Source organism: Euwallacea fornicatus, chromosome 8 (genome assembly GCF_040115645.1).
Source record: "Euwallacea fornicatus isolate EFF26 chromosome 8, ASM4011564v1, whole genome shotgun sequence".
Lineage (NCBI taxonomy): Eukaryota > Metazoa > Arthropoda > Insecta > Coleoptera > Curculionidae > Euwallacea > Euwallacea fornicatus.
This window is the reverse complement of record NC_089548.1, coordinates 4,779,922-4,793,185: the sequence shown is the minus strand read 5'-3', so window position 1 is coordinate 4,793,185 and position 13,264 is coordinate 4,779,922. Positions and strand designations below refer to the sequence as shown.

General features: G+C 42.9%; 1 protein-coding gene across 3 annotated transcripts in view; it reads right to left on the bottom strand.

Annotated features, from left to right (window-relative positions):
* Positions 1–472: 472 nt before the first annotated feature.
* ft (cadherin-related tumor suppressor fat) overlaps positions 473–13,264 on the bottom strand; it is a 115,480-nt gene continuing 102,688 nt past the window's right edge. Inside the window, exons 18-44 of one of the 3 annotated variants that reach the window (XM_066285061.1) lie at positions 10,927–11,136; positions 10,673–10,869; positions 10,367–10,621; positions 9,934–10,314; positions 9,667–9,879; positions 9,366–9,615; positions 8,997–9,309; positions 8,613–8,946; positions 7,998–8,562; positions 7,633–7,941; positions 6,735–7,261; positions 6,489–6,677; positions 6,067–6,438; positions 5,677–6,016; positions 5,273–5,621; positions 4,669–5,214; positions 4,295–4,530; positions 4,024–4,234; positions 3,692–3,975; positions 3,385–3,636; positions 3,129–3,332; positions 2,905–3,069; positions 2,075–2,426; positions 1,748–2,023; positions 1,522–1,690; positions 1,234–1,463; positions 473–1,162 (exon numbers count right to left, since the gene is read on the bottom strand). In XM_066285061.1, coding sequence (XP_066141158.1) covers positions 898–1,162; positions 1,234–1,463; positions 1,522–1,690; positions 1,748–2,023; positions 2,075–2,426; positions 2,905–3,069; positions 3,129–3,332; positions 3,385–3,636; positions 3,692–3,975; positions 4,024–4,234; positions 4,295–4,530; positions 4,669–5,214; positions 5,273–5,621; positions 5,677–6,016; positions 6,067–6,438; positions 6,489–6,677; positions 6,735–7,261; positions 7,633–7,941; positions 7,998–8,562; positions 8,613–8,946; positions 8,997–9,309; positions 9,366–9,615; positions 9,667–9,879; positions 9,934–10,314; positions 10,367–10,621; positions 10,673–10,869; positions 10,927–11,136 — 7,994 coding nt within the window. In that variant the 3' untranslated portion in view covers positions 473–897. Of the gene's footprint in view, positions 1,183–1,233; positions 1,464–1,521; positions 1,691–1,747; positions 2,024–2,074; positions 2,427–2,904; positions 3,070–3,128; positions 3,333–3,384; positions 3,637–3,691; positions 3,976–4,023; positions 4,235–4,294; positions 4,531–4,668; positions 5,215–5,272; positions 5,622–5,676; positions 6,017–6,066; positions 6,439–6,488; positions 6,678–6,734; positions 7,262–7,632; positions 7,942–7,997; positions 8,563–8,612; positions 8,947–8,996; positions 9,310–9,365; positions 9,616–9,666; positions 9,880–9,933; positions 10,315–10,366; positions 10,622–10,672; positions 10,870–10,926; positions 11,137–13,264 lie in introns of all 3 variants that reach the window. The other 2 variants (XM_066285062.1, XM_066285063.1) reach the window with 2 other exon arrangements.

The following is a 13,264-nucleotide window of genomic DNA, read 5'->3' as shown; positions in this document are numbered from 1 at the left end:
TGACCTTGACCTTGACTTCTGAACCGCTGACTACCGGAATGCTGGAGGGGAAGTCAAAATGAAACCGCTGCAACGAAGCGATCTCCGCAACGGTCGAGGAAAAAAGCGAATGGAACGAGCCCTATGAGCAGTTTAATGGTGAAGTATCTCGACTCGATCTACAAAAACAATTTTTACGGATCATTGATGCGTTTTTAATTGATCAGTTGGGCAATCTTTCCTACCCGCCTCTGGCTGATGTCCCTTCGAGATTTAAGTTATCAAGGTTATAGAGAATACTAAAGAGAGATATTCTACAAAGTTGCATGCCGGTTTAGAGTTTGGTTGTCCTGATTGGAGCTTCCGCGTTGGTAATCTCCAGCTGTCCTCACGACTTATTCGCTGTAGAAGGACGGTCGGTTAGTTATGTTTAAGGAACATTTACACATTCAAAGTCAATTATGGAAAATAAAATGAAAGAACAAATGCATGGAGCAATTTTCAAAATAGTTTTATTTTTACCTTTTAGCTTGCAACTGTGCCCTTACATTGTCGTAATTTACAAGAGGTTTTAGTACAGTTGACGAAGATATTATTTACATCTAAAAGTCTTTTAACAATAGGAAAACATTCTTTGTACATAATATTACAAAAATATGGCAAGAAGACCTACATTGTATTTGTGTATACAAAATATTCTGTAAAACAACTACCGCCCTTGATGCAAGGACGGGGTGGTAAAACCAGGAAAATGTTTTGTACAAAACGAACTATTTTCGTAAAAAACATTTCGAAATTAAATAAAAGCAGTCTTCTAGAATTGAAACAATCACTGGGTTTCATCTATGGAACCCTCTAAATAGGCACAATCATTCCCGATATAAGGCACGATAATACAAATACGGCACACCATAATATTTACACGTACTCCTCGCTGGGTTTGGCGGTACTACTAATACTATTATTATTATTTGTAAGTCTTAACGAATTTGGCACTCTACTATTCACAGAATCAGGTAGTTCGGCGATATCCTTGAACACCCCCGCTAAGCTCTCGAAATTGGGGCCCCAATTGAGGAGGTAGTCCCAGCCCAGGGCCGTAGAAGGAGGACTACCTGTTCCCGGCCTGTAAAGGGGCCCCCCAAGATCGTCATCCGAGGCCACTAATGTGCTCATCGAGCCCCTGGAATCACAAACACAAAACTGTATTGCAAACATGATTTATCAAGTTAATATTGAGTAACTTTAACGCACCTATATGAGGAATCGAAGCCATCGTACGAGGGGGGTGGTATGTTGCTTTTACTGCCGCTACTTGAGTCGTTACGTCTAGATTCTAATTCGCTAGGTTTGTACTTGTCTCCGGGAAGACTCGCATTGTCGTACTCTATTTCCGAGCAGGTGAATGAGTCGTTGCCACTTTCATCGGTACTCGTGGAACTGTGATGAGTCTCTTGAACCGGACTATGACGCATGTGATTGCTCTGCAATAAAGCTGAGGCTGTGAAGGGAGCTGGGGGCAAAGGGTCACAATTCGATTACCAAATGGTTATTTCCTCCCACCCTTGGTGCCTCGCTGCTACTGGACACCGCGTCCAGCGTGGACACCAAACTGGAATTCCTCGGCCTCTGGTTCAGTCTTTCGATCTCTTCTGCGGTAAGGCCCATGGCGGGCGAGGTAGAAGTAACTGGTGGAGGAGCTGCAGCTTTCCTATAAGAAATCAACAGTAAAACCTATCCTCCATGTCGAGGACGTATCTCGACCTACCTATTACTGCTTTGTCCGCTCAGCTGAGACATGACGGGACTATTCAAGCTTCTCTCACTATTACTGTGCAACACGTCCTTCCCCACTCCGCCACTGCTCGAAGTGGTGGCCAAAAGGGCGGTTTGCAGTGGTTTTCCACTGATGTCATGCAAAGTTAGTATTCTGGGCTGCTGAGCCGACATTTCACTGCTAGGACTAAGTCTGGCCAGTGGGGTGGACTGATGGCCACGATTTGCAGGGGCGGACACCGGGGGAGCCCTCGGCGGGAACCTATTTCTGATAATGATAAATTCCCGAAATCTGTTTTTTTAACCTGACGCTACTTACCCTGCAGGATGGAGAGGAGAGTGTCTGTGTTGTGCCTGCGGATTTCCTCCTGCGTGCTTGTGGTGGTACACGGCAACATTAGGAGGCACGGCCTTGTATTTTCTGACTCCACCTCCCTCCCTGAAGCCTTTGTAATGGTACACAATATCAATGTCTGAAGGAGCAATGCTGCTGGCGTTTTCCAAGTCATAGTGTTCGGGCATTTCGGAGCCGAGGTCATTGCTCACGTGATCGTGAGTATGGTTGGAAGAGGGTGGCAGTGGAGGATGGTGATCCTCCCTCATTGGAGGGGATTTACTCACCACCTCGCGTTCTATTATATCTGGTCTTTGAGGACGAGGATGGTCAGAACCTGAAGAAAAGTTGTGCTTTAGATGATGTCGGAAAATCTATCTAATTTTGTTGAAAATGGCTGTTGAATGTGTAAAAATTTATTTTCATTAGGCGTATCTCTAAACCTGCTGGACATAAAGGATGTCGGATGTGACTTGAAAATTTTTCCAAGGGACAATCAAAACTACTTATTCTATATAAACAGAATTCATTCTATTCAAATATGAGGTATTGAATCATTTGAATTGGTAATATCCACTTAGAATGGCAATTTCTCCAAAAATGGGGCTTATTTGAAGATTTTCCTGATCTCTAAGTCCAATCCGCCTTGAAGATTATCAGTATTGTTAGCTCGATAAAATTTGTCGTAACATGAGTCAATGGATTAGTGGCCTTTTTAGAGTATTTGGGAATTTCATAGGAATTCTGGGAAAATTTAAAAGGACCTTTGCAAATATTAAGGGCTTTTTCAGTTTATCATAGAACTGTCAACATACCTGGCAACAAATCGCGGTCTTTAAGCTTGATGGGCAGCAGTTCTGGCCCAACCAAGCTATGTCCGCCAATCCCTCGAATAACATCCCCGTCTGTATGGTAACTCATCGAATTCTCTATTCCATGCAAACTTCTAGCCAAGGCACTATCATTTACTGCATTCAAACCTGCAAACCGTAACAATAATTAAATCCAGAGTCAGAGTCAACCAAGCGGTTCGACGTACCTACTGCCCCTAAACTGGACCCTCCATTCTGCTTAGAATGAATGCTGTTAGGCCCATTGGAGCTACCTCCTTTTTCTTTGTACTGTTTGCGAAGTCTGAACACAACAAAAGACACCAGAATGGCCACAAGGAGGACCACAAAGAATACTATGACCAACGTAATTCCGATGCTCAGAGGATCTTGAATTGCTGCACTACCAACATCTAAAAAAATTGATGTTAATAAGGAAACCTCGTAAGGATTTTCTATATTTACTTAGCAACCCATTGCATCCCAGCTGTACTTTGCCTCTGGCAATAACTTCGTTAAAAATGCTCCCTGAGCCGTTGAAGGGTTGGATTTCCCTGTTGACTGAAAAATTAGCCAGGCAGCCCTCAAAGAATTCAGGAAAAGTCTTGTTAACGTAGTAAAGACCCTTTTGTACTCCCCCTATCGAGAGATACGTCAAATATGGGTCTAAGAAGTCATGTACTCCTGCAGAATCCAGTTCCTCGCCCAGTCGAACACCTAATTAATTGAATATTCCAGATTAAAGTTTCAGAGAACATATGAAATATCGCACCATCTAAGAGAACTTCTAAAGTTCTAAGCCTGATGTGCAGAGTCAAATTATGCCAAGTTCCATCAGAAACAGTCACACGAAAATCAGTCATATTCACTACTGAAGAAGTTTTGCTGGTATAGACAATTTGGCCTCCCATAATCTCTACTGAAGTATAATGTTTATTGGAAGTGGCAAAGAGCAGCAGTCCATTCTCCTTTAAGGTTCTGAATACCATACTCAAGCTCTTATCCGGAGTGGTTAACGTGGATCTTGTAAATCTCGTGGATGGCTCATCTGTGGAACTGAAACGAAAGTTTAGAGTAGTCCAAAAGGGAAATCCTGGAACTTACCGGATATTTCTTTGATGAGACCACATGGTACTTCCCACATAAAAGCTTTCGAGAAGTTGCATCCTTTTGTGCTTTTTGGTGATTGTGAATTCCACGAAACCCCCGTTGGAAAAGCTCACTGGCTGCAAGGCATTCTGGCAATTCGGGGCTAAGAGATTGTTTCCACAAGTGCAAGTCGAGTAACTCCAACGGTCGATACACGTGCCGAAACCTTCAATGAAATTATGAAAGTTACACGTAAAACTTACTTGCAGCATTAGGACATTCTCACCTCCACAAGGATCTATTGACACAGCTGAACGGCTACAACTCTGACTTCTACTGCACTTATTCTCTATCCCTTCGGACTCTATTGGTTGGCTTAAATTCAACTGCCTGCCGTTGATTGAAACACTGTGAACACAACCCACAAAATCGTCGCTGTGAATCTGTCCAGGCCGTTCCAAGACTGGATCTGGACTGTTCAGACCTCCAATCAAGAGGGGCTGGTTGTTGAAGTTTAGCGTCCTGTTAAATTCGAATGTATACTTTTGTTAGAAATAGATAATTCCTCAATGGTATTTTTTAATGTACGAAGGTTGCTGTTGACTTACCATACAACAACTACCTTAATTTTTATTGTTATCAAAACAGTCACCAACATACCCAGTGTCTCCACTATTTTCGGTATAGCAATTTCCCTCGTTGGGCTTGCAGTCTTCACAAACATCTCCGTTTTCGTTGCAGTTGCCCACGTTTAAGGAAATCACTTTTCCGTTTCTGGTAGCGGTGACCTTGTACCAATTTCCATCAGCCAGATTATCACTGCTTCTTCCCGTGGCATTGATTGAAGTTATAGCAGTTCGAGCACCCCCAAAACTGAACACCGCTCTCCCTTTTACAAGTTCAATGGCAACGAAGTCACTTCTGCCCAAAGTCTGAAGTCCATAGTTGTAGATAAGTAAAGACTCGGGTTTCGTGGTAGAAAAAATGAAGGAAATATCATTGGTGGTGGCATCCAACGAAGGGAAAGTCATGTAGGACAATTCTTGGAAACCGAAAGTAGATTTTTCGCAGTGCCTTCCGTAGCGACCTTCGGTGCAACTGCAGCGATATCCTGGCAGCAAATTGACGCAAATGCCCCCTTGGAGGCAAGGATTAGGTCTACAGGAGTCTGCTAAGGCCTCGCACTGGTTGCCTCTGTAGCCAGATCTATGGAGCAAAATTGCGTTAATAACCAAAGGACGTAATAAAGTTCCGTGGAGCTGACCTGCACAAACAGAAGAAACTGGATCCATCAGGGCTCTCCTTGCAAGTACCACCATTCTGACAAGGATTTCCAGAACAAACATCTCCCCGTTCCAACTCGCAATGTCTGCCATCTTTGTTGTGAGGACACACGCAGTGATAAGTGTATCCTTGTCTGCGACATTGTCCACTGTTCTTGCACGGATTGGGTAGGCATGGATCTTGACGTTTTTCGCAGGCAGTACCAGTAAAGCCTTCCATGCATTGGCAAGTGAATTCGTGAAGCAACAACGGTGAGGTGAAGATCAGAGATTGACTGTCTGTGATTTTGGTAGTACGCTTCACTCTGAGGGATTCGGTGCAGATGCCCCCTGGAAAACAAAAATTATGTTAGATTAGAATTCATTGGCTGGAAATAGCACTTACCATTCTGACAAATTTCATTGCTGCAGGGAGAAAATCCAATTATGAAATCTTCGGTTTGAAACACGTTGATTAAAGTCTCTTTTCTTCGTTGAAGCTTCTCTTTAGCGTAAAATTTGCTTTTGTAGGATGAATCGCTCTTAATAGCTACTGCGAGTTCTAAGCCTTGTTCACCTTCGTGAAGATTGTACAAAAATATGATTTCGTCTCGACTTAACGAAGCTTTCATGGTCTCTAGGAAATTGGCATAGGCGAGACTTAGGAAACTGGTAGCTGACATGTTTCTGATTAAGACGATTACGGAGTTTTCTATGGTGGTATTGTCGAACTGGATAAACTCAACCTGGAATTCAAACTCTGTAGCAAATGAGAATAACAAAATTTATGACTTACAGTGACGCTGGAAATCACAGACTTATGTTTCCCATCATGTCCAGATACAGAAAGAGAATACCCCTGAGACGGAGTAGCTCTCTCGGCATTTAGATCACATCCATGAGGAATGCTGAGAATGTCGGAGAAATCTGATTTTTGCAGGATTTTACATTTATAATCGCCGGTGAGATCTGGATCGTTGGGGTGCACATTTGCAACCAAACCAGTAGGGAACTCTCCATTGAACGTGTAGATTACAACGTGAACAGAACGAGGAGATGATTCTGAGTCATTCTCATCCAGGACTATAATCTTGACTGGATGTTGGCTTTTCAATTTCGGAGTCCCACTGTCCTCCACTTCTACTACTATGCTCAATTCCGGAGTGACCTAAATAAACTTGTTAGATAATTCTCAGGTTTTAGAGTAATTCTTATCACCTCTCGATCGATGGTTTTGGTGGTGACTACAGCCCCGGTGTGCCTGTCCACCTTCACATACTCCTTGTGTTTCCCTCCAATTAGTCTATAGGTAAACGGAGCCCCATTGGGTGGCAAATCTGGATCTTTGGCGTTTAATGTCATAACTCTAGTGAAGGCTGGTTGGTTTTCCAGTACCTTACCCACCACCTAGACTCAAAGAAAGTTGACGGAAACGTTGAAGCTATTTAAGACAAAATTACTAACCCGAGGAGGGTCAAAGACAGGCCCATTATCGTTGACATCCAACACGTTAACTTTCATGGTAGCAGTTCCGGTTTGGGGCGGCAGCCCGGTATCAATGGCTCCTATAATCAACGAATACATGGAAATTGTCTCTCGGTCTAGCTCTCTGGATGTCTGGATATCGCCAGATTGAGGGTCTATTTTGAATGCCTGTTCTATGTTACCCCCTATAATCGAGTAGCTGAATTGGTTGTTTTGGTATCTGACATCTTTGTCTACAGCTTTTACAGCTGTGACTTTAGTGCCTATTGCTGCAGCTTCAGACACATCAGCTTGATATAAACTCTGTAAGAACTCGGGTGGATCGTTGCCGTCTTGTACCGTGACGATCACTTGAGCTTCATCTGTGTCGTTGCCTCGAATTCCTCCAGCATTTTTCGCCATTACAGTCAGAATGATCCGGCTTTGGGTTTCTCTGTCGAGATTTCTAGAGACGCTGATGGCCCCTGTTTCGCTGTTGATGCTGAATCCTCTGTCATTGCTCGAACCTTTAACGAAGAGTTTGAATTGTGGATTTTTCTCTTAGAAGTGAACCTTTATAGCCATTAAAACAATTATTATAACCGAAAAAGTACTATGAAGCTTTTGATAGTCGGATTGTTTAAAGCTGTGCGTACAGGGGCTTTAAGCTCGCAAATTCTGAAGGAGGAACGCAAAAACGGGTATTTTCTTATTGACCGTGGACCGCACATTATGCTGATTTAGTTCGGATCAGACGAAGGAGAACTCAAAGTGAATTGTGAAATTGATGATGATCATAAGAATAGATAAAAACGCGGTTCCTTGAGTTGGGCTTAAACATTGATCTGCAGGTTTTTGCATGTAAATAACCGAGTTTCGAAGTTAATTTCAAACTCACCAACTAGAAGGTAGTACACCTTGCCATCCTCCCCTGAATCCTGATCGGTAGCCAAGACAGTTCCGATTTTAGTTCCAATGTCGGTACTTTCCGATACATCGAAATGAAAGGCGGATTGTACGAATTTTGGATAAAATTCATTGATTCCCGTTACATGCACATGCAGAGAAGTCTCGCTGTACATCGTTGAATTGGGATTTGCTGCTATCACTGTTAGAGAATACATGCTCTTTTCCTCATAATCAAAAGAGGCTTTCGTCGTCACTTTCCCGGATTGTTGGTTGATGGCAAACAGGTCTTTGTCAGCCCCTAAGTGATGATTAAAAAAAATTGCATCTACTGTGCTTAAACATATAGAGTCTTACCATCTGATATTGAATAAACAATAATAGCATTTTTAGGGGAGTCATCATCAGTCGCAATTAGTTGACATATCAATGATCCTGGGGGCTGATTTTCGGCCAAATACGCATCATAAACCGTCTGATTGAATTTGGGGCTGTTATCATTGATGTCGGTCAATGTAATGGTCAGCATAGATGTGGCCTTCTTCGCTTTGAAGGCCAAATCTTGAGCAGTGATATTTAGATGATACACTTGAACGGTGTCATAGTCTAATGGCTGCAATATGCTGATTGCTCCAGTAATGGTGTCGATCGCGAAGTTCTTTTTCTCGTTTCCTGAAGATATTTCATAGCGGACCATGCCGTTCGGGCCCTGGTCTCTATCTGTAGCTGTGGCAATGAGAATGGTGGAACCCAAGGGCTCGTTTTCAGGGACGAATACTTGGTAATTGAGGGCAGCGAATACCGGAGGAAATTTGTTGTCACCGGTGACTATAATTGTCACAGTAGTTTCGTCCATTTGGGGCGGAACTCCTTTGTCAGTAGCACGAATTCGTAGGATGTAAATAGAGCCAACCATATGCACCTAAATTTCACTTTTTTATAACGGGACTCATAGTTTCAAGAATGACTCACAGTCTCCTTTAGGGAAATCCAACCGCTGATCCTGTCCACAACGAATTGACCAGTACTATTTCCTGCGACAATATCATACTCAATTTCAGCATTCACTCCAACATCAAAATCGTCTTTTGCGAACACCCGCAGGAGTTGTTGGCCTGAGTGGGCATCTAATGGTACCGGGGAGAGGTACTCCTGTTGCTCAAATTTGGGAGCATTATTGTTGGCATCTACAACATTAATGGTGACTGTGCACTCCGAAGACATCGGGGGTTTCCCGTTGTCTGTAGCTAGGATTGTCAAGGAGTAAGTGTTCTCGGGGGAAGTCTCCATACTGGTGTACTTGTATCTAAAGAGAGTTGAGTTAGAGTTTCTTACAAAAACACAATTCATTCCTACCGAATGCTCTGTTTGCTAAAAATCTCCCCCGAGGCTGGGTCAACAGCGAACAAATCCGAGGGCTGTTGAAGACTGTAGCTAATCACAGAATTAGGGCCTTGTTTATCCCGGTCTGTTGCAATGACTTGTCCTACAAACACTACGTCTCTCTGTAGCTCTGGGAAGTTGAAACTGTAGTAGGAATGCTCAAACTCCGGAGCATTGTCATTTTGGTCTTGAATGGTGATTGTTAAGGGAGTTTCCGCCCTCCAAGCGTCATCCACTGCAGCTACTTTCAGCAGATACTCGTCTTGTTGCTCTCTGTCCAGATGTCCTGCAATCAACCAATTGAGTAGCAATCAAAATTATTGATTCGCCAGAGACACTTACCCACAACAGTAACATTTCCGCTAATGGGATCAATCTTGAATTTCTCTCCTGGATTCTCAGCGAAGCTGTAGGTGGCATTTGCATTTTCCCCGATATCCTGATCAACACTAGTGACTTTAATGACGAAAGAGCCAATATCGACATTCTCAGTCACATTAACACTGAATAGTCTGGTGAACCTTGGAGGATTGTCATTCTTGTCTAAGACTGTGACTAAGACGGTGGCAGTGCCGGTCATTTGAGGAACTCCCTGTTGGACAAAACTTGCTGTTCGTGACATTAAAAATGCATCCAAACTCACCTGATCTTCTGCGATTACTGTCAGCTCGTAGGTGCCCATAGTTTCCCTGTCCAGTTTAGCTTGAGTGTAGATCTCACCACTGGCAGAGTCAATTTCAAAGGACTCTTGAAAGTCATTGAGCAGCTTGTAGGAGACTCGCCCATTCTCTCCGGAATCTAAATCGGTAGCGTTGATTTGGGCTACTAAAAGTGGTGGGGTTTCTTCTTCCATCACCTGAAGAAGAGTTGGATGGAAATTTGCTAAACTGCTCCGGCGAACAATACTTACGGTGGCGTTGTAAAGCTGACTGGACATTACAGGGACATTATCATTGTAATCGGTAACGTTTATTGTAAACCGCAAGACGCTGCGCAAAGGTGGGAAATCGCTGTCTTGAGCCTCCACCCACACTTCGTAGGTCTTAGCAGTCTCATAATCCAAGCCAGTGCCTGCCACCTGGATTTCCCCGGAATTTCGGTCAATTTTCAAAGAATCACCCACATTTCCCCCAGCTATAGCATATTTAATATCTCCACTGGGGCCTTTTTTTGGAGACGTTGCTTTAAATTTTGCCACCACTTTTCCCTCCTCAATATTCTCCCCTAAGATAAAATGGGTTTTCCCTGGGGAGCTCCATCGTGGAAACATTTGATCGGGCTTCAAGTGAATCTACGACAAACATAAAATTAGAACGTCCAAAGTATGTCGATATTAAAACAACCTTTAATTCAGCACTGGTCTTCCTGGAGGGCTTTCCTCCATCCTCCGCTTCAATATCCAGATTGAATACTTTAGTGGAAGATCTCTGCATGTTGTAAAGGGCCCGCACAACTCCAGTGCGCTTATCGATGGTAAAATTGTGGGAGTGTTCCCCCGTCAGGGTGTAGGTGATTTTACTGTTATGGCCTGAATCCTCGTCAGTGGCTCTGGCACCGAATACGAATTTAGATGCTTTAGTTTCATCAGAAACGTAGACCTGGATATAAAATTTTTAATCACTGAATGATTTAAGATTCTAATACACCACCTCATATTTAGTAGCTTCGAAAACGGGGGAGTTATCATTCTCATCCAAGATTGTAATGGTGAGATTTACTGCACTAGCTCGTGGGTCAGTCGCTGAGCAATCTTGGGCCATTAGGGTCAAAAAGTACTTCTCAGTTTCCTCCCTATCTAAAGCTGCATTAGTAGTGACCACCCCCGTGTCTTCATCCACTTTAAACCCTATCGAGATTTTCAGTCAACGTTTTTTTTGCTACAGTTGCAAATGGGGTAACAAACCGTCAATTTTGTCTCCCAAAAGGGTATATCGTATCTTAGCATTTAGGCCATCATCTTTGTCAGTTGCAGTGGCTGTGAGGATCCAGGTACCAATTGGCGAATTTTCCTTTATGGTGGCGTAATAGGACTGTCTTTTGAATTCCGGACTATGGTCATTGACGTCCTGGACTACGATTCGCAGTGTGCCAGTGCCAGTCATTGGAGGTGAACCTATTTGAGAATTTTTCGAACTGTAAGTCGAGAAGGACGTAGCAATACTCGGTATATGGGTACTTCGCCTCGTACAAGGAGTACTATGGTGCCAATTTCCAAAGTTTATGCAATAAAGCTCAGTTCTAGTAGTTATTGTTAGTTGGTTGATATTTATGAGATTTCCGAGAGGGGGCGATCTGATAGTTATTGAGATACTATCGCAGTGATTTTTTTATGCTGAAGTCGGACTGGAAGTGTAGACATCACAAATCTAAGCTTTATACTCAATATACGATTGTTTCCAAAAAATGCGGTTTCTGAGGAAAGACCATCAGAATAACATGATATTTTCTATCAAAGGTACACAGGGTGTTGCAAGTTAGTAGGTCAATCCGTCGACCACAAACAACTTGAGCGGAAATAAGTGGAATTTCCTTATGCGACTTTTATCTTTGGCGCTTTATACTCGCTATATGGAGTGTTGCACTAGTATAAAAAAAATCACAATTTGGGTGTTTTTTCACATATTTCAACGAAATTTTGCAGCGATGCACAGTTCGATGAGGCGAACTTTTCCTACAATTTGGGTAAAAAACATGTTTGTACAGAAATAAGTGATTGGTGCATTTCTAACGTAAACGAAAAGTTGGTACCAAGCATTGAGAGGCGGTCTGCTGAAATATCTTCTGAAGTGAGCGGTAAATTAAAATTTTACAAGAGCGAAAGGATTAAGGTAAAGAAACGTTTAATTAAAAAAATTAAACATGTTCACCATTGACGTGCGCAAAAAAAAACGTTGGGGGGGGGGGATGACGTGTCCAAGACCCCCCTCTTTCCCCGCGCTGGTTTCGAAATGTTTGCCCAAATTAGGGGAAAAGTGCGCTCCAGCGCATTATGCATCAGCGCAAAATTGCATTAAAACACGTCCCGAAGTTATTAACAAAAGTAATTTCTTTCAAAGGACTTCAACGCTCTGTGTAGTGAGCACCGAGCGCCAAAGAAAAACGTCGCATAAGGAAAGTCTAACGATTTTCGCTCAAGGAATCTGTGGTCAGCGGACTGGCCCACTAATTTGTAGCACTCTGTACGTTTCTATCTATTTATCTCTCAGGGATCATCAGCGCGTTCGCAGAGTAGTTTGCTCATTTTTTTAGGCATTCGAGTTCATTTATCTAGATCATAGAAGACATCAGATCATTGACACGGAAGGTGGTTAAGGGAACGATATAAGTTATGATTTCTGGTGAGGAGCAACTGTGGTGCAATTAGACGCAGAACACTAGTACCACAGCAACCTGTCTGGCATCCGCACATTATAAATCAGAAGTTTCTAATTCAGTCAATTCTTGTTTCTTAGCGGGAACCATAAAATGCATTAGTATGCGAATATCGCTCATATTAAATCACTAATTCTTATCTGGGAAATGAAGGAATGATTATACGCGATAATAAAACCAATTCAAAAGCTCTGATACCAATCTCCGCGACTATATTTATTCAGATCGTCAAATGCCCCAAAAGACAAGTTCCAGTAACCTGTTCCTTATGCCGTGAGTTACGTAAGCAGCACTGGCTTGAGAAACTAATTCTCCTCAATACAAATCTCTCGTCTGCCGGTCTCAACATAGATACAACAATAAAATTTTACGATGGAAAGTTCATTTTGTGATGACTATCTCTTGTAGACCGCCGGCTGAAAAAACGGCACTTGACCCTCCGGTTCAAATCTATAATAACTCCGGACAAGTATAACAATAGGCGAGCTGCACGACCTGACTTGTCCCCGTTTGATATTTTCAACAAGGAGAGCTGGAATTTAGAATGGAACGATCGATTGATGCTTATCAACCTAACTAGGTTTATAAACTATAGTTTAGCACATTCATACGGGCATGTAGGCTCATAAGTCTCAACGATCACTAAAACGCGATAAAAAAGAAGTCGAACTCGTTGGCAGCAGTCGCGAATTAAAAAGTAGCGGTAGTTGGTTGAATTTTTAATTGTTTGTTGGCGTTGCATTGTCCCAACAGAAAAACTTAATGCGCTTTTGGCTCTTTGTGCGATTGTTTCGACCCGATAGCTTCACAGCTCAGTGGCGTACCCAGCACCCTTCAAGGCTCGGCCAACAAGGCGAATCCGGTCACAC